This window comes from Microcaecilia unicolor, chromosome 1, assembly GCF_901765095.1.
Source record: "Microcaecilia unicolor chromosome 1, aMicUni1.1, whole genome shotgun sequence".
In the NCBI taxonomy this organism is placed as follows: Eukaryota; Metazoa; Chordata; class Amphibia; order Gymnophiona; family Siphonopidae; genus Microcaecilia; species Microcaecilia unicolor.
In genome coordinates this window covers 23988840-24013906 of record NC_044031.1, presented here as the reverse complement: position 1 = coordinate 24013906, position 25067 = coordinate 23988840, and the positions used below count along the sequence as shown (strand labels likewise).

The 25067-nt window shown below is 46.7% G+C and overlaps 2 protein-coding genes across 3 annotated transcripts in view; both read left to right on the top strand.

The window, feature by feature from the left end:
* LOC115463370 (gastrula zinc finger protein XlCGF26.1-like) overlaps positions 1-25067 on the top strand; it is a 952960-nt gene that overhangs the window by 665124 nt on the left and 262769 nt on the right. The window lies entirely within an intron of this gene.
* LOC115460000 (zinc finger protein 585A-like) lies at positions 337-23045 on the top strand. Its single transcript, XM_030189861.1, has 4 exons — positions 337-423; positions 854-980; positions 8560-8679; positions 20014-23045. The coding sequence occupies exons 2-4, from the start codon at positions 854-856 to the stop codon at positions 22953-22955; spliced, it is 3189 nt and encodes a 1062-aa protein (XP_030045721.1). The 5' UTR covers positions 337-423; the 3' UTR covers positions 22956-23045.

Below are 25067 nucleotides of genomic sequence, written 5' to 3'. Positions count from 1 at the left end.
GTGGTCAGCAGATATTGCATCCCATTGCTCTTGTTCTTGTTCTTCAGAGCACGATTTCTAACCCAGGCTCTCTACCGACCTGGAACAAAAGCCTCTAGAAACAGTTTGAGCTCTAGAGGAGCTGAAAGTAAACTCCACCTCTTCTCCCTTTTATCCGTGGTAGGGGGCGGAGCGGACCCTTCTACTCTACCCGCCCCATGAACCATTCTGACCAATCAGCACTAAAAGGAGTAGAGCCAAGAAAAAAAAAAAACTGTCCCTCATCCAAAGCTCCGCCCCCTCTTGTGATGTCATCAATCTGTGCAGAACAACTGCAGGAAGTCCAATCTTTTCTTTCTTCCATTCATTTACAGGTTAACTGTTACCAGAAACTTCCTCCTCCAAATTTCAGCTTTTGCTCCTTTGTTCCCAGCACTGCAGGAGGTAAATCAGCTCCTCTCTCGCAATCAGAGAGAGCCCTAAATTAATTTCTAGTCTTGCAAAAGCAGAGAATAAAATGCTCAGGTAGGAGATTGTAACAAAATGACAGGAAGTTGGGGTCGGGGACAAACACTGCTGCAGCTTTCCCTAAACTGGTCCCAAGCAGACCCGGAGTTTGGACACATTGTCCCCTGGGAGATTTTGTGGCCCAGGTTCTGTGTGAAACTGGGTTTTAGTTACTGTAACTACAATTTGCTCAGAGAAATGTCTCCCTGGTGCTCTGAAATATAACCCTGTTGTGGGATCGTGTGTTATGTAATCCTAAATTCTATGCGCTCAGCAAACTTTTCCTTGCCCCAATGAGCACCAGCTTTGGTGCTGCTGATGGACAGGATGCAGAAGATGCTGAGTGAGTTTCTGGTTTCTATTTCAGATGCGAGTGACGTTTGAGGACATCGCTGTCTCTTTCTCCCAGGAGGAGTGGGAGTATTTAGATGAAGAGCAGAAGGAGCTTTACAGGGAGGTGATGAAGGAGAATTATCAGACCCTGATCTCATTGGGTAAGGGATAAGTTTCTGTTTTCATTAGCAGTAGCTGAGCATCATTATAAAGCCGAAGAGCAAAAAGTCACAGAAAATCAAATAGGTTAATGCTGAAAAATCAAATTATGTAGAAATACTGTCACACTCAAATTGATCACATCAATGAAAAATTAGGCAGTAATTCATACTCTCTCCTCACAAACTGGCAGCTATTAATCCCAGGTTTAAAAAAAAAACCCAAACCTCCAGTATATATCTTCTGTTAAACCAGTCAAGTGTATTAAGCAAAACATCTTTTCATGACAGTGCTTAAGCTGTATAAACAGTGAAAATAACTTGAAATACAACTGTCAATGTTCACAGTCTGGTAATTAAAATATAGGCCAGGAGCTGTACACGGTGGGGGAAGATGTATTTCTCAGGGGTGCTTTTTAGAGGGAACAGCAATTTTAGAAAGCTGCTTCTGTGTGGGGGGATATATCTGTTTGTTTTCACCATGTGCACCTTTCTAAAGCGGTTAGCTTAGCAGAGTTTAAAAAAGGTTTGGATGGCTTCCTAAACGAAAAGGCCATAGACATAAAGGAATCCTGTTCAAAAGGAATGGATCCTAAGGAGCTTAGCCGAGATTGGGTGGCAGAGCCGGTGGCGGGAGGCGGGGATGGTGCTGGGCAGACTTATACAGTCTGTGCTAGAGCCGGTAGTGGGAGGCGGGACTGGTGATTGGGAGGCGGGGATAGTGCTGGACAGACTTATACGGTCTGTGCCCTGAAAAGGACAGGTACAAATCAAGGTAAGGTATACAGAAAAAGTAGCACATATGAGTTTATTTTGTTGGGCAGACTGGATGGACCGTGCAGGTCTTTTTCTGCCATCATCTACTATGTTACTATGTATATGTATGTTATTAAATGATCTTGGGGAAAATCCACTATTTCTGGGATAAGCAGTATAAAATATTTTGTACATTTTGGGGATCTTGCCAGGTACTTGTGACCTGGATTGGCCACTGTTGGAAACAGGATGCTGGGCTCGATGGACCTTTGGTCTTTCCCAGTATGGCAATACTTATGTACTTATATGCACTGTTCTCTCTAAACATGGAGGGACTTAAATGTTTGGTCCAGCACCTCTTTTTACGAGAGGCTGTATGTTTGGCAGAACTTCCTATAAAATATTGTGGGAATTCTTCACGTGTTGACTTGGATGTTTAAATTCCCTTCGCTAATATGTAATTTCAGTGCAAACCTCACTGAAACAGGTCAATTAACAAGGGGAAAGTGCACTTTCCCTTTCCTCTTAAATAGGCCTGACACCACCAACCACCCATTTTCTCCTTCTCCAAATCCCAGCACCCAGATCTTTCTCCCTTCCTTCCTCCTTACCAGTACTTCCCCATACCATGTACATGGATAGAAAAACATAGACCCCCCAAACCCCAAACAGGCAAAACGGTGTTCCTTGGGCCATCCACATGCAGCACTTCCCCCCCCCCCCCTCCCCAGAGGCAGTATTTTCTTTCTAGCCCATCTTCCCCAGAGGCAGCATAACCTTTTTCCTCTTGGCCCCCTCCACTGACAGCACTTACCCCAGGGGCAACTCATAGCAATCTGCTGCCTGAGGCTAGGTATTCCCCCAGGCACCCAAAAGAGAGGGTCCCCTGAAAACTCTGATCAGGAAGGAAATGCAATTTATATATTCCTAAGCAATACAAAAAAACAAAACAAAACCCTGCCAACATTGGTTATAGTCAACAAAAATGATCTGAGTTAAATTATGTTGCCTGGAACTCTACTATTAAAAGAAAAATACTGACCCCTGACTCTGCATTGTCACAGTGTTAAATGCAAGCAGGTGGAAATATTTGTTCACTCAACGAATAGTTAAGCTCTGGAACTCTTTGCCGGAGGATGTGGTAACAGCGGTTAGAGTATCTGGGTTTAAAAAAGGTTTGGAGAAATTCCTGGAGGAAAAGTCCATAGTCTGCTATTGAGGCAGACATGGGAAGTAACTTCTTGCCCTGGGATTTCTAGTATGGAGTGTTGCCACGATTGGGTTTCTGCCAAGTACTTGTGACCTGGCTTGACCGCTGTTCGGAAAATAGATGGACCATTGGTCTGACCCAGTATGCCTACTCTTACGTTCTTATGTATTCTGCATCCACAGGAGCCTTCCTCATGCAACAATGGGTGCAGAGTGAACTAGAGCATTTCTACCAGCTGTATTCCCAGATATTCAATGCCAGGCAATGTCCAGGCACTGAGATTGAATATCTGGTATAAAGCAGTCGGATAAAGCAGAGCTGGTTAAGTGCTTTATCCTCTTACAAGTCACCAGACAAAAATATTTAGATTGTTATTATCGACTTAGGAACAGCACACACTCCTTCCACTGCCAGACACTTTGTTTAAAGTAGATGGGTTTTTGTTTGCTTGATAACTATACAAGATGTTTAGACCACTGGTGTTAATTCATTTTGAGTGGCGGGGGCCCTTGCCCCAGAGCTGCTTTATGAAATAACACAAAACCCTGCAAAAAGACACTCAAAACCTATACAGAAAACTTAACATACCATAACAGCCCTAACCCACATAGTGCAATAAATATTACACTGGGCCCTAGAGCACCAATATACCTGCTACGGGGAAACTGGAATAACAGACAGTACATGGCAGCAGAATCCTTCACCTCAGTTGCACATGCAGAACATGGACAGACCCTCACCCGATACAAAATAGGGGACCACAAAAAAAAAAACATGCAGACAAAAACTGAAATGGAGACTCCACCCAAGAAAGACAGACTATAGGCAGGGGCAATACTGGTAAGAGAGAAACAAAGCAGGCACCTCTTCCTCTTCACCCTTTAACCCACTCCCTCAACCAACCAACCCAGGCCTCCTTCTCTTTTCCTGATATCACCGAGGAGGAAACCGCCCACCTTCTTTCCTCCTCGAAATGCACCACCTGTTCCTCTGATCCCATCCCCACCAACTTACTAAACACCATCTCTCCTACTGTCACCCCTCTCCCCATCTGTCATATCCTCAACCTCTCTCTCTCCACTACAACTGGCCCTGACTCCTTCAAGCATGCTGTAGTCACACCACTCCTCAAAAAACCATCACTAGACCCTACCTGCCCTTCCAACTAGCGCCCCATCTCCCTCCTACCCTTCCTCTCCAAGATACTTGAACGCGCCGTTCACGGCTGCTGCCTTGATTTTTCTCTCCTGTCATGCCATCCTCGATCCGCTTTAATCCTGTATTCGCCCTCTACACTCGACAGAAACGGCACTCACTAAAGCCCGTAATGACCTGCTCCTTGTCAAATCCAAAGGTCACTACTCCATCATCATTCTCCTCGACCTATCCGCCGCTTTTGACATTGTCAATCACAATTTACTTCTTGCCACACTGTCCTCATTTGGGTTCCAGGGCTCTGTCCTCTCCTGATTCTCCTCTTATCTCTCCCACCATACCTTCAGAGTACATTCTCATGGATCTTTCTCCACCCCTATCCCGCTCTCTGTTGGAGTTCCTCAGGGATCTGTCCTTGGACCCCTTCTTTTTTCAATCTACACCTCTTCCCTGGGCTCACTGATCTCATCTCATGGTTTCCAATATCATCTTTATGCCGATGACACCTAGCTTTATCTCTCCACACCAGACATCACTGCGGAAACCCAGGCCAAAGTATCAGCCTGCTTATCCGACATTGCTGCCTGGATGTCCAACCGCCACCTGAAACTGAACATGGCCAAGACCGAGCTCATTGTCTTTCCACCCAAACCCACTTCTCCTCTCCCTCCACTCTCTATTTCAGTCGATAACACCCTCATCCTCCCCGTCTCATCTACCTGCAACCTCGGAGTCATCTTCGACTCCTCCCTCTCCTTCTCTGCCCATATCCAGCAGACAGCCAAGACCTGTCGCTTCTTTCTCTATAACATCAGCAAAATTTGCCCTTTCCTCTCTGAGCACACCACCCAAACTCTCATCCACTCTCTCATTACCTCTCGCCTTGACTACTGCAACCTACTCCTCACTGGCCTCCCACTTAGCCATCTATCCCCCCTTCAATCCGTTCAGAACTCTGCTGCGCGTCTTATCTTCCGCCTAGACCGATATGCTTACATCACCCCTCTCCTCAAGTCACTTCACTGGCTTCCGATCAGGTACCGCATACAGTTCAAGCTTCTCCTACTAACCTACAAATTGCACTCAATCTGCAGCCCCTCATCTACCGCTCACAGGACAAATCCCTCCTCTCAGTACCCTTCACCGCCAACTCCAGACTCCGCCCTTTCTGCCTCGCCTCACCCTATGCTTGGAATAAACTCCCTGAGCCCATGCGCCAAGGCCCCTCCCTACCCATCTTCAAATCCTTGCTTAAAGCCCACCTCTTCAATGTCGCTTTCGGCACCTAACCATTGTACCTCTATCCAGGAAATCTAGACTGCCTCAATCTTGATTGACTGCACTTTTTATCCTTTAAATTGTAAGCTCCTTTGAGCAGGGACTGTCCTTCTTTGTTAATTGTACAGCGCTGCGCCACCCTGGTAGCGCTTTAGAAATGTTAAATAGTAGTAGTAGTAAAACGTATTAAACATAATTTTTTTCTTTTCTACCTTTGTTGTCTGAGCACTTTAATTTTCTGATTTGGCTGGTCCCAGTCTCTTCCACTTTTCCAGGTTGGCTTTTCAATTTCTTCTCTTCTCGTCTTCCTTACCTTTTCTACATCTGTCTGGTGCTGATCTTTTGTTTCCCCCCTCCCCCCCACCCCATTTTTCTCTCTTTTTTTTTTTTTCATTTTTATTTGTAATTTTATTGAGTCATTTTTCTCTCTCTTTCTGACCCTCTAGTCTTCAGACTTCATTTCACATTTTCTCCCTCTCAGCTTTTTCCATCTTCCTCTCATTCCCTCTCCAGCACTCCCGTTGCCACTTCTGTCTCTCCTTTCTCCTCCCCCTCCCCCCAGCTTTCACTCACTTTCTTAGTCCACTTTCACCCATCCTCTGTAGCAGGGCTTTGTAGTTGGAGCTGGACTTGGACAGTAGAAAGGTAGACGATCAGAATTGAAGGTTTGGTGTACCAATTCCACAGCCCTGCTCTGTACTCACCCTGTTAGCCCTCATCTACCGTCCACTGCATCTCATCACCCTATCAGCCCTAGCTCCATCCCTGACTCTCCTTCCTCCATTGCCTCCAAGGCCATTCTTCCATCTCTTATCTTATATCCCATGTCCTATTGTCTCTCTTTCACAATCTTTTCAGTCCCATTTCCACCCTCACTCAACCCATTCAGAGACCCCCATCCCCTTTCAATGCCTCATCCAGTCTTCCAGGTCATTCGCATTATGTCTCAACCGTCCCCACAGTCAAACCCTTTTCTCTTATCCCTCATTTATCACCCTCACTCATTCTCCCAACCCATCGATATACCCCCACTCATATTTAAAATCTCGAAACTCCCACTCCCATCTCTCTTATCCATAATTCCCTGCTCTGCTCCTCAACACTCTCCCATTCAATCATCAAGTCCCAGTCATTTTCTGCTTTGTTCCCCTTCCCTCCAAATCCCTAGTCCCATCCATCTTCTGCTCCTTCTCCCTCCCCCCACCCATGCCCTCTAGTCCCATCCATCTTCCGCCCCTCCCTCCCTCCCACTCACTCACTTCACCTAGCCCATCCATCGTCTGCTCCCTCTCTCCCCCCATACCACATCCCCTAGTCCCATCCATCTTTGCTCCCTCCCGCAACACCTACACCCCCTAGTTGCATCCATCTCCTTCCCTCTCCCTCCCCAGCACACCCCTAGTACCATCTACTCCTCCCCCCCCTTGTTCCAGCCACCTTCTGCCTTCAGTATCTCTTATCCATTCTCCTCTCTTCATGTCCCCCATCATTCCTTCTGTGCCCCTCTCTGTTCTGTCCAGCACTTCCCCTCTGCCCCCTGTCCCTATTCCCTTCAGTCAGTATCTGTGTCCCCATCTTTCCCCATGTGTTCATGTTCCACCTTCTGTCAAGCTCCTCCCTCTTCTTTCCCCTTTCTCCTGCACCCCCACCCCAGGGCCTGCATCTCTCCCTCTCCTCACCCCTGCCCCCCCTCTCCATGGTACTGCATTTTTCTCTCTCTCTCTCTCTATGGATCCAGTGTCTTTCCCAGTATCCCCCCCCCCCCCCCACACACGCACGTCCCCTTGTTCTTTGCCCCCCCTTCCAGCATGTCTCTCTGTCTCTCTCTCGTTTTTTCTCTCTAGCTTCTCTCCCCCATCAGAGCTCTCACTTCCCCCTCCCTCTCCCTGCAGTCTGGCATCTCTCTCCCTTACCCCTCTCCCATTAGAATTGTCTTTTTTACCCTTCCTCACCCCTTCCAAAATTGTGGGTATGCATCTGTCTCTCTCCCCTCCCCCCTTATAGCCCTGTGGGGTCCAGTATCGCCCTCCCCTTGCAATCTGGCATCTCTCTCCCTTATCCCCCCCCCCCCCCTCCCTGTGGTCTCTCTCTCTTTTTTTTTTTTAACTCTTTTCCACCTGCATCTATCTGTCTCGCTCCCCTACCAGCCCTGCAGGGCCCATTATTGCCCCACCACCACCACTGCTGCTGCTGCAGCACTGGAGTGGAGTCTTCCAATCTCTCTTTCTCTCCTTCCAGCCCCATGGCCCCCTCACCGAGTCTTCCAGTCCCCCAAGCCACCGGTAGCCTCAATGAGAAAGCAGTACGCACGCTGCTTTAGACCTGCTCCTGAAGCCCTTCTCTCTCCTACAGCTTCCCGCCTAAGCAGGAACAGGAAGCTGACGGAGAGAAAGACTTCTGGGCCAGGCCTAAAGCATTAAAGCAGTGTAACATAGTAGATGACGGCAGAAAAAGACCTACATGGTCCATCCAGTGCCCAACAAGATAAACTCATATGTGCTACTTTTTGTGTATACCTTACCTTGGTTTGTACCTGTCCTTTTCAGGGCACAGACCGTGTAAATCTGCCCAGCACTATCCCCGCCTCCCAACCACCAGCCCTGCCTCCCACCACCGGCTCTGTGCATACTGCTTTCTTGCTGAGGCTGCCGGCGGCTCGGCGGGGATTGGAAGACATGGGGAGCGGGAGAGCGATTCCAGATGCCGCAGGACTGGAAGGAGAGAAAGAGAGATTCTGTCTATAGCTGCACCACTCAGTCGGGGCAATGCCAGGCAGGAAAAATGGGATCACAATCCCAAGGCTTTCCACTCGGGTGGCAGCTGGTTTGGGGGGGGGGGGAGGGGAAATGCCTCCCAAACTACGTCCATGATTTGGGTGTTCGCAACCCTTGGACATTTTTCTGTTATAATTGAACAAAGGAAAAACATCAAGGTCTAAAAGTTAGACTGTTTGGTCAATATCTGTTTTAATCACGACTGAGTCACAGAAAGGTTGCCTAAATGACCACTGGAGGGATTAAAGTCTGACCCCCCTCCCACCCCATAAAGAAGTGAAAGAGACAGCTTCATACGCTATGGCCAGTCCCATTACAGCAGCAGGGAGGCCCCTGCAGTCACCTAGAGGTCGGTACAGTGCCCCTCTTGCTGATTTTGGGAAACCTAATGCAGTTTTCTTAACCCCAGGAACAGGCTCTACGACCGTCATTCCTGACATTATATCCCACATTGAACAAGGGGAAGAGCCGTATATCAGGGATGTACCGGGACCAGAAGAAAGAGAAACTGGGAAAAGCAACTGCTCAGGTGAGTGGGGTAAAAGTCTGAGATGAAGTGTGGCTTGTCTTTATCTGAGCAGGAATGAGGTACTCAGGCCCTTAGATGGGGGCAGAGATCTATTTTATTTATGGTGAAACCTCTTTATTGCTATATAACAACAGTTCCTTGTCATCAGCAGCAGATGAATCCATTAACTGATGGGTTGTATCCGCCTACCAGCAGGTGGAGATAGAGAACACTGAAAAACCACAGTGATCCTCGGACGGCTAGCCCCTTCTGCCTTCAGTATTTCTCTATCTCCCAGCAGGTGTGGACATCGCTTGATCAGCTCCTGGATTTCTGCCTAGGGTGGCTCCTGTGCTTTGCCAGTAGAGTGGGGGTGTTGTGGCTGGTGGTGCCCACTTTGAAGGCATACTTGGTTTTGTTCCCTGTCCCTGCCTTACCCCATTCCCCCTTCTCCCGGAGTCCCTCTATTGCTGCCTGCCTCCAACTTTCCTCAGCGTAAAAAAAAAAAGGGCGCGCTTATACAGCGTTGCTATTTCTGAGGCTTTCTCCAGAGGTTCTGGTTCAGTGCAGCTTGACCGGAGCTCGTTGACTCGGTCTTCTGAGGTGAGAGCGGTGCCCAGCTCCTCCAGGGAGGTTCCTGCGGACAGCGTTCTGTGCGGGGTAAGTTTTGGTGCGAAGCCGTTATTTTATTTTTGTATTTCTGTCCAGTCGGGCGATGGCTGCTGAAGGAGTAAGCGCTGCTCCCGCTGTGGTAAACGCAGGTCAGCAGCGGGGCTTTGCAGTACGTGTTCCTTAGACGCTCATGCTAGTACGGGCATGGCGAGCGGTGATTCTTCCCGCTCGATGCAGCTGACAGCAGGCGCCATTTTAGAAGCGCTGCATGACTCGACCCTTGCTGGTGCGGAGGAGTCTGAGTGTAGGGGGACGCCTCGTTCTGAGGCTGCTAGAGGAGCTCCATCCTCTGCGTCTCCTAATTCAGGGGCGGAGGGCCAGGGTGAGTTTTTCTCCCCTGATTTTGTGCTACTGATGCATAAGGCCTTAATGTTAAAAAGTGCTCTGCCGGAGGTGTCTGACACTGTGTTGCGCTCTGGATTCCCTCCAGGTTTTGATAGCCCAGTGATGGCTGCAGATTTTAATTCTTCCCCCGAGCGTTGGAAGGACGCTAAATGTAGATGGGTAAATTCCCCGTCTGAGAGTGGCGCCTCTCCCTCCCTCCCCCCCCCCACCCCCCCATGTTCAGGCTGAGGGATCTGGCAGGCCCTCATGAACAGATGATCCAGGTGAGGGTCCCTGTTTGCCACAGGATTTGGATGATCCTAATGTGGTTCTGATTTTCCACCAGGACAAGCTGCCAGCTCTCATTTCTGACGCCTTGCAGGCCCTATTGATCATCCTGCCGAGGGCGATGCCTCCTCTGTTAATCCTAGGGTGGCTAGTACTAAGAAGCCTTCTCGGGCTTTTCCTGTACATGACTCCATCCAGGAGCTTATTTCAGCTCAATGGTCTGACCCTGATGGACCTTTGAAAGTAGCCAGGTCTATGGGTCAGCTTTACCCTCTAAGTGAGGATCACTTGTCCCTTTTTGGGATGCTAGAGTGGATGCGTTAGTCACGGCTGTGACTAAAAAGACCACTCTCCCGATGGAGGGAAGGGTCGCATTGAAAGACATGCAGGACCGGCGGCTAGAATCCACGCTGAAGTGGTCCTTTGAAATCTCGGGCCTTGCAGTTCCTATTCAGCCCGGGCCTGTCTTTCCTGGTTACAACAGGCGGTTGATCAGCCTCTCTGAGGTTGCCCCACGTATGGATTTTTGACTGATGCCCTTTATGATCTGGTCAGAGCTTTGGCTAAGCAGATGTCTGTGGCGGTTTCTGCCTGCCGCCTTCTTTGGCTGCGGTATTGGGTGGCTGACATGGCCTCTAAGCAAAAGCTGGTGAGGTTACCCTTTCGGGGCTTTCTGTTATTTGGAGAGGAATTGGAGAAGATTGTTAAAGACCTAGAGGACTCTAGTCCCAACGGTTACCTGAGGATAGGCCGAGGCCTTCTTCCAAAAGTCCTGTGTTTCCCTCCTCTTCCAGGCCTCGCTTCCGCAAAGCTCGCAGGTATCACCTGGGGCGCTCTGCTGGGTTTTCTCAACGTGCCCATTTTCAGCAGAGGAACTCCTTTCGCTCGGACAAACGTTCCGCAGCGGCCGGCCAACGGCCAGGAGTTCAGGGGTGTCCTCCACAATGATGGGACGCCGGTCCACTTGTCGATTTCCTGCAGTAGGAGGTCGTCTTTCCCTCGAAGAGTGGACCAAGATTTCTTCGGATCAGTGGGTCCTAAACCTGATCAGAGAAGGTTACCGATTGGAATTCGGTGTCCCGGTGAGAGACGCTTTTATGGAGTCCCGATGCGGCACTGCCGTCAAACGGGCGGCGGTAGAGGAGACCTTGCAAGTCTTGCTGCACCTCGGAGCGGTTATTCTGGTGCCTCCCGCCAAAGTCGGCTGTGGTCGCTACTCCATTTATTTTGTGGTCCCTCGGAAAGGCGGGTCCTTCAGGCCGATCCTCGACTTACGAGGAGTCAACGAAGCCTTAAGAGTGCGACACCTTCGCATGGAAACCCTGCGCTCCGTCATTGCGGCGGTACAGCCAGGAGAGTTTCTCACGTCTCTGGACCTCAAAGAAGCATATTTGCACATTCCTATTTGGCCTCCGCATCAGCGGTTTCTCCGGTTTGCGGTTTTGGGCCAACATTTCCAGTTTCTGGCCTTGCCTTTCAGCCTAGCCACAGCTCCCCGTACCTTTTCCAAGGTGATGGTGGTAGTAGCTGCCTTTCTCAGGCAAGAGGGTATCAGAGTTCACCCTTATCTCGACGACTGGCTCATCAGGGCGGATTCAGCAGACGAGAGCCGACTCGCCACGTCCAGAGTTATAACGGTTATCCAGACTCTGGGCTGGGTGCTCAATTTGCCCAAAAGTCACCTGACCCCCTCTCAGTATCTCGAGTATTTGGGGGTCCGGTTCGACACAGCCTCGGGGTTCGTTTTTCTCCCTGAGCTTCAGAATCAGGTCCGTCTGCTCCTGCGGATGCCTCGCCCTCGAGCTTGGGACTTTGTTCAGCTTCTGGGGTCGATGACGGCCACCATGGAGGTGGTTCCCTGGGCGAGAGCTCATATGAGGCCACTGGAGATTGCTTTGCTCCAACAATGGTCTCTGATCTCCCAGGACTATCAACGCAGACTAATGTGGCTCCCTGTGGCCTGGCACAGTATGGATTGGTGGCTGTCCGACAGGATGCTACGACAGGGAATGCTGCTTCGCTTCCTTCTTGGTGCCTGATGATAACGGATGGCAGCCTTTCGGGCTGGGGAGCTCATTGCCAGGGAAGCTATGCTCAGGGTCAGTGGACACCCGTGGAAGCGGGGTGGTCCATCAATCGCTTGGAACTGAGAGCGATATTCCAGGCTCTTATGGCCTTCCACAAGACTCTGAAGGGGCTTGCTGTCCGAATTCTGACAGACAACACGAGAGTGGTGGCCTACATCAGAGGTAGGCAATTCCAGTCCTCGAGAGCCGCAGACAGGTCAGGTTTTCAGGATATCCACAATGAATATGCAGGAGATAGATTTACAAGCACTGCCTCCTTGGTATGCAAATCTATCTCCTGCATATTCATTGTGGATATCCTGAAAACCTGACCTGTCTGCGGCTCTCGAGGACCGGAGTTGCCTACCCCTGGCCTACATCAATCGTCAGGGTGGCACTCAGTGCAGGCCCCTGGCCGCGGAGGCCGCTGAGATTTTCCACTGGGCCAAGCTCCACTTGCATCTACTGTCCGCAGCTTACATAGCAGGTCAGAGCAACGTGCAAGCCAATTTTCTCAGCAGACATCAAATCGACACGGCAGAATGGGAGCTGGCAGAAGAAGTTTTTCTTCAGATTTGTGCCAAATGGGGGGCTCCAGGCTTGGACCTCATGGCGTCAGGCGTAAATGCCAAAGTCCCTCGCTTTTTCAGCAGAAGGAGAGATCCTCGCTTGGCGGGGTTGGATGCACTGGCTGAACCCTGGCCCTCGGGCCTCCTGTATGTGTTCCCTTCTTGGCCCTTGATAAGGCGAGTCCTCATGCGGATTCGACTGCTCCGGGGATTGGTGATTCTCTTCTCTCCAGATTGGCCAAGGCGTCCGTGGTATGTGGATATCCATCAGCTGATGGTGGAGGCTCCACTTCCTTTGCCTCTGGTGCCGAACCTGTTGGTTCAAGGTCCGGTGACTATGGAGGATCCCTGCCGATTTGGTCTTACAGCCTGGCTCTTGAGAGGGCGCAATTGAGAGATAAGGGCTACTCTAACAAGGTCATCTCCACTCTCTTGCAGGCCTGCAAGCGGTCTACCTCCGCAGCTTATGCTCGGATATGGCGTAAGTTTGAGGCGTGGTGTGTTCCAAAAACGGTCACACCCACGTGGGCTGTGGTCTCGCCGGTACTGAACTTTTTGCAAGACGGCTTACAAAAAGGTCTGGCTTTCAATTCCCTGCGGGTTCAAGTGGCAGCGTTGGCATGCTTCTGAGGGAAAGTCTCGGGCTTGTCCCTCGCTGCTCATCCAGACATTGTCCAATTTCTCAGAGGGGCGCTTCGGCTCCGTCCTCCCATGCGGTTGCCTTGTCCGTCCTGGAACCTGGGGCTGGTCTTGTAGGCTCTCTAGCGTTTACCTTTTGAGCCGCTTAGGCGAGCTTCTGAGAAGGATGTGACTCTCAAGACAGTCTTTTTGGTGGCCATGACATCAGCTAGACGCATATCTGAGCTTCTGGCGCTTTCCTGTCGGGATCCTTTTCTACAATTCTTGGAGTCTGGAGTAACGGTACGTACAGTGCCTTCCTTCCTGCCTAAGGTGGTTTCAGCGTTTCACCTGAACCAGCCCATTTTTCTACCTTCCTTTTCTAGGGAGGACTTTCCGGATTCCTTTGGACAATTGCGTCTTTTGGATGTCTGCAGGGCTCTGTTGCAGTATCTACAGATGTCAAATGACTTCAGGACTTCTGATCACCTTTTTGTATTGTTGACAGGTACTCGATGCGGGTGTCCGGCGTTTAAGGCCGCTGTAGCCCGTTGGCTCAGGGAAGTCATTTTTTCTGCATATCTGCTTTCAGGACGGTCTCCGCCTGAAGCGTTTAAGGCGCATTCCACGAGAGCGATTTCCTCCTCGTGGGCTGAAACGGGTGCCCTTTCTCTTCAAGAGATCTGTCGTGTGGCTACTTGGGCTTCTCAGCTCTCGTTTGTACGGCACTACAGGCTGGATGTTGCAGCGAAGCAGGACACGCATTTTGGAGCACAAGTGCTTGCTCGCGGAGTGGCCTGTTCCCACCCTATGTAGGGAGTGCTTTTGTACATCCCATCAGTTAATGGATTCATCTGCTGCTGATGACAAGGAAGGGAAAATTAGGTTCTTACCTTGGTAATTTTCTTTCCTTTAGTCACAGCAGATGAATCCATGATCCCTCCCTGACTGACTTTGTGTTTTGTTCAGATTTCTCATGCAGATGTTGTAGCTCATCGGGTGGAGTTGAAGACCAGCTCTCAGAGCTTCTACATGCTGTTCTATTGCAGGAGATTGAGATCATCCTTTCTTGGTATGGATGGTTATTGCTCCAGTTCTGGGGCGTTTGTTCGCTGTGAGGAAAATTTATGTTATTTTACCTTTATGATTCACTCTGCTTTGGAAATTTCAAAGCCTGAAGGCAGAAGGGGCTAGCTGTCCGAGGGTCACTGTGGTTTTTCAGTGTTCTCTACGTCCACTTGCTGGTAGGCGGATACAACCCATCAGTTAATGGATTCATCTGCTGTGACTAAAGGAAAGAAAATTACCAAGGTAAGAACCTAATTTTCCCATGAAATGCACATTTTGCAAATACACAGAAAAGTAAATCAGACCCCCATTCCCCCATCCGTCGCCCTCTAAGACTACCCTGTTCTATGAATTATGTTATTCAGAACATTAAGTCCAAAATGAAGAAGATAAGCAGCCCTTTCTGAGTGGCATCTTCTTATTCAGATCTCCAGTGTATTATTAAATTACACGGAGTGAACATTAACGTCAGTCACTAATAGTTTTCTGTTCAGTGTGGTAATGAACGTGGCAACATTTCATTCTCCAACCTTCTGTGCATCAAACTCCCTCCCCTTCCAATTGATATTGACTATCATATTTATTAAACATCTAAATAACCTCACAAATATATCAGGAATATTAATGAAATCATTTTCTTCAATAGAGTCCCACCGACAGCTCCACTTTGCTGTTTTCTCTGTCTGCCATTGTACCTTTATCAAGTGGTTTGCAATGTAGCCTATGTTTTTAGTGATTGAATTTGAAACTTATGTAACCCCCCTGCCTCCCTATGGCCCTCAATACAGGGTTTTCTGAGCAGGAGGTAGGCCTGAAATTTGGGGGGGGGAAGGGGCCTTTGGCAATATAATCCTGGAGTCAGAGTACCCCACTAAACAAAAGCAGGTATCTCTCTGTCTCTCCCCCTCTCCCTAAATATGAAGTGTGTGAGACTTATCTGGTCTGTTTTTATTTTCACGGGGTCTGCAAATCCAGCCAGGGAAAAAAAAACAGCCCTGAGATTCAAGCAAGGCACAGTGCAAAAGTTAAAGAAGCCAACAGAATCAGGATGCAAAAACAAAGAACAAATTAGCACATGTAAGTGATACAAGGCTGAAAGGAGAATACAGAATAAACAGACATGAAATCATCAGAGGTTGGTGAAACAGCACAGCAAGGACCTCATGGTTCATACATGAGTGAACAGTCCTTTGGAAAAGCTGTTAAAAGGGCCAGCCTTGAAGATCACATATGATTCAGTGTCACTCTGGAACAAGTAGCTTTGTGACAACAGTAACAATTCAGTATGTTGGCAAGAACTGTGTTCAAGCTGTCGCAGTGGTCAGAAGCATAGGCGGTCGGTGGCCCAACTGTTTGGGGAGGCTAAAGGCGTGGGGCCAGGGACGTGGCTTACATCCATAATTGTCTGACAACACAGAAAAAAAATAAGTAAAAATAAGTCACAATTAATACCTTTTATTAAATTTAGATATTAAATATGTGTCATATGTCAAAGAATAAAGTGGTTGCTCAAAGCATATACTAACCACAATCGCTCAACTGCAAAACACTATGCACAACTTTGTGCAAAAACACACTTATAAACCTTACTGTACCATAACACTGGGCAGACCCTAATAAACCAATATACCACCCATACAGAAAATGCAGACCGTCAACAATATGAAACAAGGGATCATAATATCACAATTCTCATGTAGAGCCACAAAACACCCTTTTAGGGTGGAAAGTGTACACAATGAGCTCCTTTTATGAACGACTATATGTAGATCCTTCAAGAGGTAGTGTGTCATGATTTAGGCTCTAAAACCCTTTCTGATAATTTGGTGCCACCTCAGTAAGGCCAACACACAATCTCTCCACTGCAAAACACTATATACAAACTTGTGCAAAAACACACTCATAACCTTACCAAACTATAACAGCAGTAATTCCAAGGACAGGACGAGCTACAACCTTATGCGTGGAAAGGCAGAACTGTAATTACACCGGGCTCTAAAACACCAGTGCACAACCTAGTGGAACAAAAAAAAAACAAAAAGGGCTGCAAATACTACACGCTAGCAGAATACTGCAACTTGATCACACATGAAAAACACATGACAACAGATATGAAGGCAAAATACTGAACTTGAAAGTTACCTCAAGAAGTCAGACTCAGCATGCAGCAATACTAGAAAAATTGAAACTTACATGCAAAACATCATAGATGCACATTTCCAAAAGCTGACATATTCCTGTTAATAAATTCTGAATAAAATACTTTTTTCTACCTTTGTTGTCTGATCATTTAGTTTTTCTATTCGCTTTGGTCCCAGTGTCTTCTGTTTTATGCAGTGTCTTCTTTCCATTTGATATTTTTTCTCTCACCATGTCCACCATCCTCCTGTGTCCTTATGCGTCCTGTCTACCATCTGTAGCCCTGTCCCTATCCTTCAGTATCCCGATCCAGCTCTTAAATTCAACAGTTTGCCCTCCATCCATATCCAGCATTTCTCCTCACTCCCCTCCATCCATGTGCATATACTTCCCTCCCCTCCATCCATGTCCTGCACCTTCCCTTTCTCTCCTACCCTTCCATCCAGTGTCATCCCTCTTTCTCTCTCCATCCTTCCACCCATTAAGCCTCTCCCAATCCTTCCGTCCATTGTCTCCCTCTATCTCCCCTTCCTTCTAGACAGTTCTCTCTCTTGACCCTTTTCCATTCAGCATGTCCTCTCTCACCCCATCCTTCCATAGTAACATAGTAGATGACGGCAGAAAAAGACCTGCATGGTCCATCCAGTCTGCCCAACAAGATAAATTCATATGTGTATACCTTACCTTGATTTGTACCTGTCTTTTCAGGGCACAGACCGTATAAGTCTGCCCAGCAGGATTCCCCGCCTCCCATCACCGGCTCTGGCACTACTACTACTACTACTACTTAACATTTCTAGAGCGCTACTAGGGTTACGCAGCGCTGTACAAATTAATAACTAAGGACGGTCCCTGCTCAGAAGAGCTTACAATCTAAAGGATGAAATGTCAAGTTAGGGTAGTCTCGATTTCCTGAGTTAGAGGTGTTGTGATTAGGTGCCGAAAGCGACATTGAATAGGTTGGCTTTGAGCAATGATTTGAAGATGGGTAGGGAGGGGGCCTGGCGTATGTGCTCATGGAGTTTGTTCCAAGCATGGGGTGAGGCGAGGCAGAAAGGGCGGAGCCTAGAGTTGGCGGTGGTGGAACTGAAAGGGTACTGAAAGGAGGGATTTGTCTTGAGAGCCGAGGTTACGGGTAGGGACGTAAGAGGAGATGAGGGTAGAGAGGGAAGGAGGGGCTGCAGATCGAGTGCATTTGTAGGTTAGTAAGGGAAGCTTGAACTGTATGCGGTATCTGATCGGAAGCCAGTGAAGTAACTTGAGGAGAGGGGTGATATGAGTATATCGGTCAAGGCGGAAGATAAGACGTACGGCAGAGTTCTGGTTGGACTGAAGGGGGGATAGGTGGCTAAGTGGGAGGCCGGTGAGGAGTAGGTTGCAGTAGTCAAGGCGAGAGGTAATGAGAGAGTGGAGGGTGGTGTGCTCAGAGAGGAAGGGGCGAATTTTGCTAATGTTGTAGAGGAAGAAGCAACAGGTCTTGGCTATCTGCTGGATATGCGCAGAGATGGAGAGGGAGGAGTCGAAGATGACACCGAGGTTGCGGGCAGATGAGACTGGGATGATGAGGGTGTTATCAACTGAGATAGAGAGTGAAGGGAGAGGAGAAGTGGGTTTGGGTGGGAACACAATAAGTTCCGTCTTGGCCATGTTCAGTTTCAGGTGGCGGTTGGAAATCCAGGCGGCAATGTAGGATAAGCAGGCCGATACTTTGGCCTGGGTTTCCGCAGTGATGTCTGGTGTGGAGAGATACAGCTGGGTGTCGTCAGCATAAAGATGATAGTGGAAACCATGAGATGATATCAAGGAGATTAAGGAAGAGGTGTAGATTGAAAAAAGGAGGGGCCCAAGGACAGATCCCTGAGGAACTCCAACAGAGAGCGGGATAGGGGAGGAGGACGAACCATGAGAGTGTACTCTGAAGGTACGATGGGAGAGATAAGAGGAGAACCAGGAGAGGACAGGGCCCTGGAACCCAAAGGAGGACAGTGTGTCAAGAAGTAGGTTGTGATTGACAGTGTCAAAAGCGGCGGATAGGTCGAGGATGATGAGGATGGAGTAGTGACCTTTGGATTTGGCGAGGAACAGGTCATTGCAGACTTTAGATAGTACCGTTTCTGTCGAGTGTAGGGGGCGAAAGCCGGATTGAAGCGAATCGAGGATGGCATGAGAGGAGAGAAAATCAATGCAGCGGCTGTGAACGGCGCGTTCAAGTATCTTGGAGAGGAAGGGTAGGAGGGAAATGGGGCGGTAGTTGGAGGGACAGGTAGGGTCAAGAGATGGTTTTTTGAGGAGTGGTGTGACCACAACATGCTTGAAGGTGTCCGGGACAGTTGCAGTGGAAAGAGAGAGGTTAAGGATATGACAGATAGGGGGGTGATAGTACGAGAGATGGTGCTAAGTAAATTGGTGGGGATGGGGTCAGAGGAACAGGTGGTGCATTTCGAGGAGGAAAGAAGATGGGCGGTTTCCTCTTCGGTGATATCAGGAAACGAGGAGAAAGAGGCCTGGGTTGGTTGGTTGAGGGAGTGAGTTATAGGGTGAAGAGGAGGAGATGGTTTGGTGGTGAATTCGATGTTGATTTTCTGCACCTTGTCACGGAAGTAGTCGGCCAGTGATTGAGGAGAGAGTGAGGGGGGTGGGAGCGGAGGGCATGTTGAGGAGGGAGTTAAGGGTGGCGAAGAGACGACGGGGGTTAGAGCTGAGGGAATTAGTCAATTGTGTGTAATAGTCCTGTTTGGCGAGGAATAGGGAGGACTGGAAGGAGGATAGCATGAATTTGTAATGAATGAAATCAGTATGGGTGCGAGATTTTCTCCAGAGGTGTTCAGCCGATCGGGCACAGGAGCAAAGGTAACGGGTGCAAGGGGTCAGCCAGGGCTGGGGGTTAGTGCGCCTTGTGGGACGGGAGATGGATGATGCAAGGGTGTCCAGAGCAGAGGAGAGAGTGGCATTATAAGTGGAGACAGCTTTGTCAACAGACTCGGAGGACATAATGGAAGGGAGGAGATTAGAGATACTAGAGGATAAGGTGGAGGGTCGACAGCCTGGAGATTCCTGGAAGTAGTGGTTAGTGTTGGGCGGGACTGAGGGGGAGGGTGATGAAGTGTGAAGGTGATCAGGTGATGGTCGGAGAGGGGAAGAGCTGAGGTGCAGAAATTGGAGGGTGAGCAGGTAGAGGAGAGGACGAGGTCAAGGCAGTGGCCAGATTGGTGAGTAGGGGTGGTGGAGCTCAGTTGGAGCTCAGTGGAGAGGCGTGATGATGGAGTGTTGTTCTTTGGAAAAAAAAAAAGGAATTATTGAATTAGCTTCAAAAAAGGGAGACGTTTTCTGCCAGATGTGGCTGCCTTTTTGTAACTCTTTGACACCTATTGCACGTAGTAGGATACTGAACTGTTAAATACTTGGGGAAGGTGGGATGCCAGAAAGGGAGAGTGATGGGAGAAAATGAAAAGGGCATGTGTTTACCAAATGTATTCTGCAATAATGTTGTTATGTTTTCTTATTGCCTATAAGTGTTTATGTTGACTGGTTGCCAATAAAATATGAATGGGGAAAAAAACCCTCCACTCTCTTCTAACTCATGATTAATACCTTCTGTTTATATCCAACAGATCATCAGATCACACAAGGAGGAAAGCGACAAAAGAAGCAAGAAGAACCCCTTGTAGAAATAGAAGAGATCCAAAGAAAAACAGAAAAAATCTGTGATAATATTTCCCAGAAAACTGAGAGGATTAACACAAAGAATTGTAAGCGGAAATCAAAGGAACGGAGAGACCCTGCTGGAGACTCAGTGGATGGAGTCAGTAAGTGTGAGAGAAATGACAGGGAGCTCAGTAACATCCCTGAGGACCAGAGACACCTATCAGAGAGACCCTTCCAAATTAATAGTGATAAGGTGACTTCTAAATTCCACCATGGCAAGAGGAAAGGAAAAAGACACCAGAAAGAATTCACATCTATTGCATATAATAGGAGCATCGACTTTATTTATTCTAAGAGTAGTAAAAGCTCCCCGTTTTCAGAACTCCAAATACACAAAAGGAATCACAAAAATGAGAAATCATTTACAGCTACTGAGTGTAATAAAAGCGTCACTCAGCTTTCAGGTCAAAAAAATCACCAACAGACCCACACAGCAGTCAAACCAATTACATGCAGTGAGTGTAATAAAAGCTTCACTCGCCTTTCAAATCTAAAAACTCACCAAATGATCCACAAGGGCCACAAACCATTTACATGTACTGAGTGTAATAAAAGGTTCACTCAACTTTCACATGTAAAAGTTCACCAGAGGAGTCACACAGGAGAAAAACCATATACATGCACTGAGTGTAATAAAAGCTTCACTCAGCTTTCATATCTAAAAATGCACCAGAGGGTCCACACTGGAGAGAAACCATATACATGCACTGAGTGTAATAAAAGTTTCACTCAGCTTCCACATCTAAAAATTCACCTAAAGATTCACACTGGAGAGAAACCATATACATGCACTGAGTGTAATAAAAGTTTCACTCAGCTTTCACATCTAAAAATTCACCAAACGATTCACACAGGAGAAAAACCATTTACATGTACTGAGTGTAATAAAAGCTTCACTCAGCTTTCAAATCTAAAAGTTCACCAGAGGATCCACAAGGGTCACAAACCATTTACCTGTACTGAGTGTAATAAAAGCTTCATTGTGCTTTCACATTTAAAAATACACAAAAGGATCCACACAGGATGCAAACCATTTACTTGTACTGAGTGTAATAAAAGCTTCATTGTGCTTTCACATTTAAAAATACACAAAAGGATCCACACAGGATGCAAACCATTTACTTGTATTGAATGTAATAAAAGCTTCACTCGACTTTCAAGTCTGAAAAAACACCAGAGGATCCACAAGGGCCACAAACCATTTATATGTACTGAGTGTAATAAAAGCTTCACTCGACTTTCAAGTTTGAAAACTCACCAGAGGATCCACAAGGGCCACAAACCATTTATATGTACTGAGTGTAATAAAAGCTTCACTCGACTTTCATGTCTGAAAACTCACCAGAGGATCCACAAGGGCCACAAACCATTTACATGTACTGAGTGTAATAAAAGCTTCACTCAACTTTCAAATCTAAAAACTCACCAAATGATCCACAAGGGCCACAAACCATTTACATGTACTGAGTGTAATAAAAGCTTCACTCAACTTTCACATGTAAAAGTTCACCAGAGGAGTCACACAGGAGAAAAACCACATACATGCACTGAGTGTAATAAAAGCTTCACTCAGCTTTCATATCTAAAAATTCACCAGAGGGTCCACACTGGAGAGAAACCATATACATGCACTGAGTGTAATAAAAGTTTCACTCAGCTTTCACATCTAAAAATTCACCAAACGATTCACACAGGAGAAAAACCATTTACATGTACTGAGTGTAATAAAAGCTTCACTCAGCTTTCAAATCTAAAAGTTCACCAGAGGATCCACAAGGGTCACAAACCATTTACCTGTACTGAGTGTAATAAAAACTTCAGTGTGCTTTCACGTTTAAAAATACACAAAAGGATCCACACAGGATGCAAACCATTTACTTGTACTGAGTGTAATAAAAGCTTCATTGTGCTTTCACATTTAAAAATACACAAAAGGATCCACACAGGATGCAAACCATTTACTTGTATTGAGTGTAATAAAAGCTTCACTCGACTTTCAAGTCTGAAAACTCACCAGACGATCCACAAGGGCCACAAACCATTTACATGTACTGAGTGTAATAAAAGCTTCACTCAACTTTCAAATCTGAAAACTCACCAGACGATCCACAAGGGCCACAAACCATTTACATGTACTAAGTGTAATAAAAGCTTCACTCAACTTTCAAATCTAAAAATTCACCAAATGATCCACACAGGAAGCAAACCATTTACTTGTATTGAGTGTAATAAAAGCTTCACTCAACTTTCACATCTAAAAATTCACCAGAGGAGCCACTCAGGACAAAAACCATATATATGTACTGAGTGTAATAAAAGCTTCACTCGACTTTCAAATCTAAAAACTCACCAAATGATCCACAAGGGCCACAAACCATTTACATGTACTGAGTGTAATAAAAGCTTCACTCAACTTTCAAATCTAAAAATTCACCAAATGATCCACACAGGAAGCAAACCATTTACTTGTACTGAGTGTAATAAAAGGTTCACTCAACTTTCACATGTAAAAGTTCACCAGAGGAGTCACACAGGAGAAAAACCATATACATGCACTGAGTGTAATAAAAGCTTCACTCAGCTTTCATATCTAAAAATGCACCAGAGGGTCCACACTGGAGAGAAACCATATACATGCACTGAGTGTAATAAAAGTTTCACTCAGCTTCCACATCTAAAAATTCACCAAAAGATTCACACTGGAGAGAAACCATATACATGCACTGAGTGTAATAAAAGTTTCACTCAGCTTTCACATCTAAAAGTTCACCAAAAGATTCACACAGGAGAAAAACCATTTACATTTACTGAGTGTAATAAAAGCTTCACTCAGGTGAAGATGCACTAAAACTATCGTTAATGCCCGTTGCTTACCGATTCCTTAGCGAATCGGTAAGCAACGGGAATGCATCAAGGAAAAGGAACGCAAATGAGCTGCTCGTTGTAGCTCACTTGCATTCTCTATTACCTCGGAAGCCAGTCGGCTGGTCGAGCATGCGCAGAGCCCAAGCGTTGCAAGCCCAGCATCCAACAGTGGCCAATCCAGGTTACAAGTACCTGGCGAGATCCCAAAAAAGTACAATACATTTTATGCTGCTTCTCCTAGAATTAAGCAGTGGATTTTCCCCAAGTCCATTTTTATTAATGGTCTATGGACTTTTCTTTTAGGAAGCCATCCAAACCTTTTTTAAACCCCACTAAGCTAACTGCTTTTACTTCATTCTCTGGAAATGAATGACAAAGTTTAATTACTCAATGAGTGAAGAAACGTTTTCTCCAGTTCGTTTTAAATTTACTACTTTGTAGCTTCATTGTATGCCCCTAGTCGTAGTATTTTTTGGAAAGAGTGAACAGACGCTTCACGTCTACCCATTCCACTCCACTCATTATTTTGTAGATCTCTATCATTTCTCCCCTCAGCCGTCTTTTCTCCAAGCTGAAGAGCCCTAGCTGTTTCAGTCTTTCCTCCTAGGGAGGTCGTCCCATCCCCTTTATCATTTTTGTTGCCCTTCTCTTTACCTTTTCTAATTCCACTATATCTTTTTTGAGATGTGGCGACCAGAATCTCAATATTCAAGGTGCGATCGCACCATGGGGCGATACAAATGCATTATAACATCCTCATTTTTGCTTTCCATTCCTTTCCTAATAATACCTAAAATTCTATTTGCTTTCTTACATAAGTACATAAGTATTGCCACACTGGGACATATCAAAGGTCCATCAAGCCAAGCATTCTGTTTTCAAAAGTGGCCAATCCAGGACACAAGTACCTGGCAAGATCCCGAAAAAGTTCAATACATTTTATGCTGCTTATCCCAGAAATAAGCAGTGGATTTTCTCCAAGTCAATTTAATAATGGTCTATGGACTTTTCCTTTAGGAAGTCATCCAGACCTTTTTTTTTAAACCTCTGCTAAGCTAACCGCCTTTACCACATTCTCTGGCAACGAATTCCAGAGTTTAATTACACGTTGAGTGAAGAAAAGTTTTCTTCAATTCGTTTTAAATTTACTACTTTGTAGCTTCATCGCATGCCCCCTAGTCCTAGTATTTTTTGGAAAGCGTAAAGAAGCTCTACCTATTCCACTCCACTCATTATTTTATAGACCTCTATCATTTCTCCAAGCTGTTTCAGCCTTTCCTCATAGGGAAGTCGTCCCATCCCCTTTACCATTTTCATTGCCCTTCTCTGTACCTTTTCTAATTCCACTATATATTTTTTGAGATGCGGCTGTTGCTATTCTCCCAGGTTTTGCTCCTTTTGGGGGTGGGATAGGGATATGGATTGACTCTGTTGGGTGGGGTACTGCTGAGAATGTTCCTTTTCTTTCTGTGGGAAGGGGAGAGCTGGAAGAATGAGAACTTTCCCTCTTCAGTTGTTATGGCTTTATTGTTGAATGTTCTGGGGAGAGGGGGTTGGAGGGAATGGTCTTCGGGGAGTGGGATTAGTGCAGCTCAATACTTAAAATTGTTGATACTTAGCTGTTCTGCTTCCTTTGTTACTCTGTTGTTTTGGTTGTTATCAATAAAAATGATTGAAACTAAAATAAAAGTAACTTAAGTCTTTGTAAAACTGTCATCTTATCTCAGAAATATTCCAGTAACTTACATGTATTGCTGTTCGGAAGCTAAACTGCCCTAACATCCAAGAAATGTAAATTCATAAAAACATATCTGCATAACAAGTAATATTAGGACGTCATGGAATTGGTTATGCGCATAATTCCCTATTTTATGCAATACAGGTCTCATAAGGGAAAGGGGGATGATATTTGATATCCCACCTTTCTGTGGTTATTATCTAAGAGGCCCTTTTACTAAGCTGTGGTAGGCTATACGCTCGTGTAGCGCAAGCCAAAATGAGACTACCGCTAGGCCAGAGCACCCTCCTGGCGGTCACCACGTGTGTAGCACGTGAGCATTTACCGCCAGATCAGTGGGTGGCGTTAAGGGCTCAG

What these genes read in the sequence shown, in the direction of transcription:
- LOC115460000 (XM_030189861.1), top strand. Translation starts at nt 854, where the DNA reads ATGCGAGTGACGTTTGAGGACATCGCTGTCTCTTTCTCCCAGGAGGAG. An exon ending in TCAGACCCTGATCTCATTGG is followed by an intron (nt 981 to 8,559) that starts GTAAGGGATAAG and finishes TCTTAACCCCAG; the next exon opens with GAACAGGCTCTACGACCGTC. An exon ending in TGGGAAAAGCAACTGCTCAG is followed by an intron (nt 8,680 to 20,013) that starts GTGAGTGGGGTA and finishes TATATCCAACAG; the next exon opens with ATCATCAGATCACACAAGGA.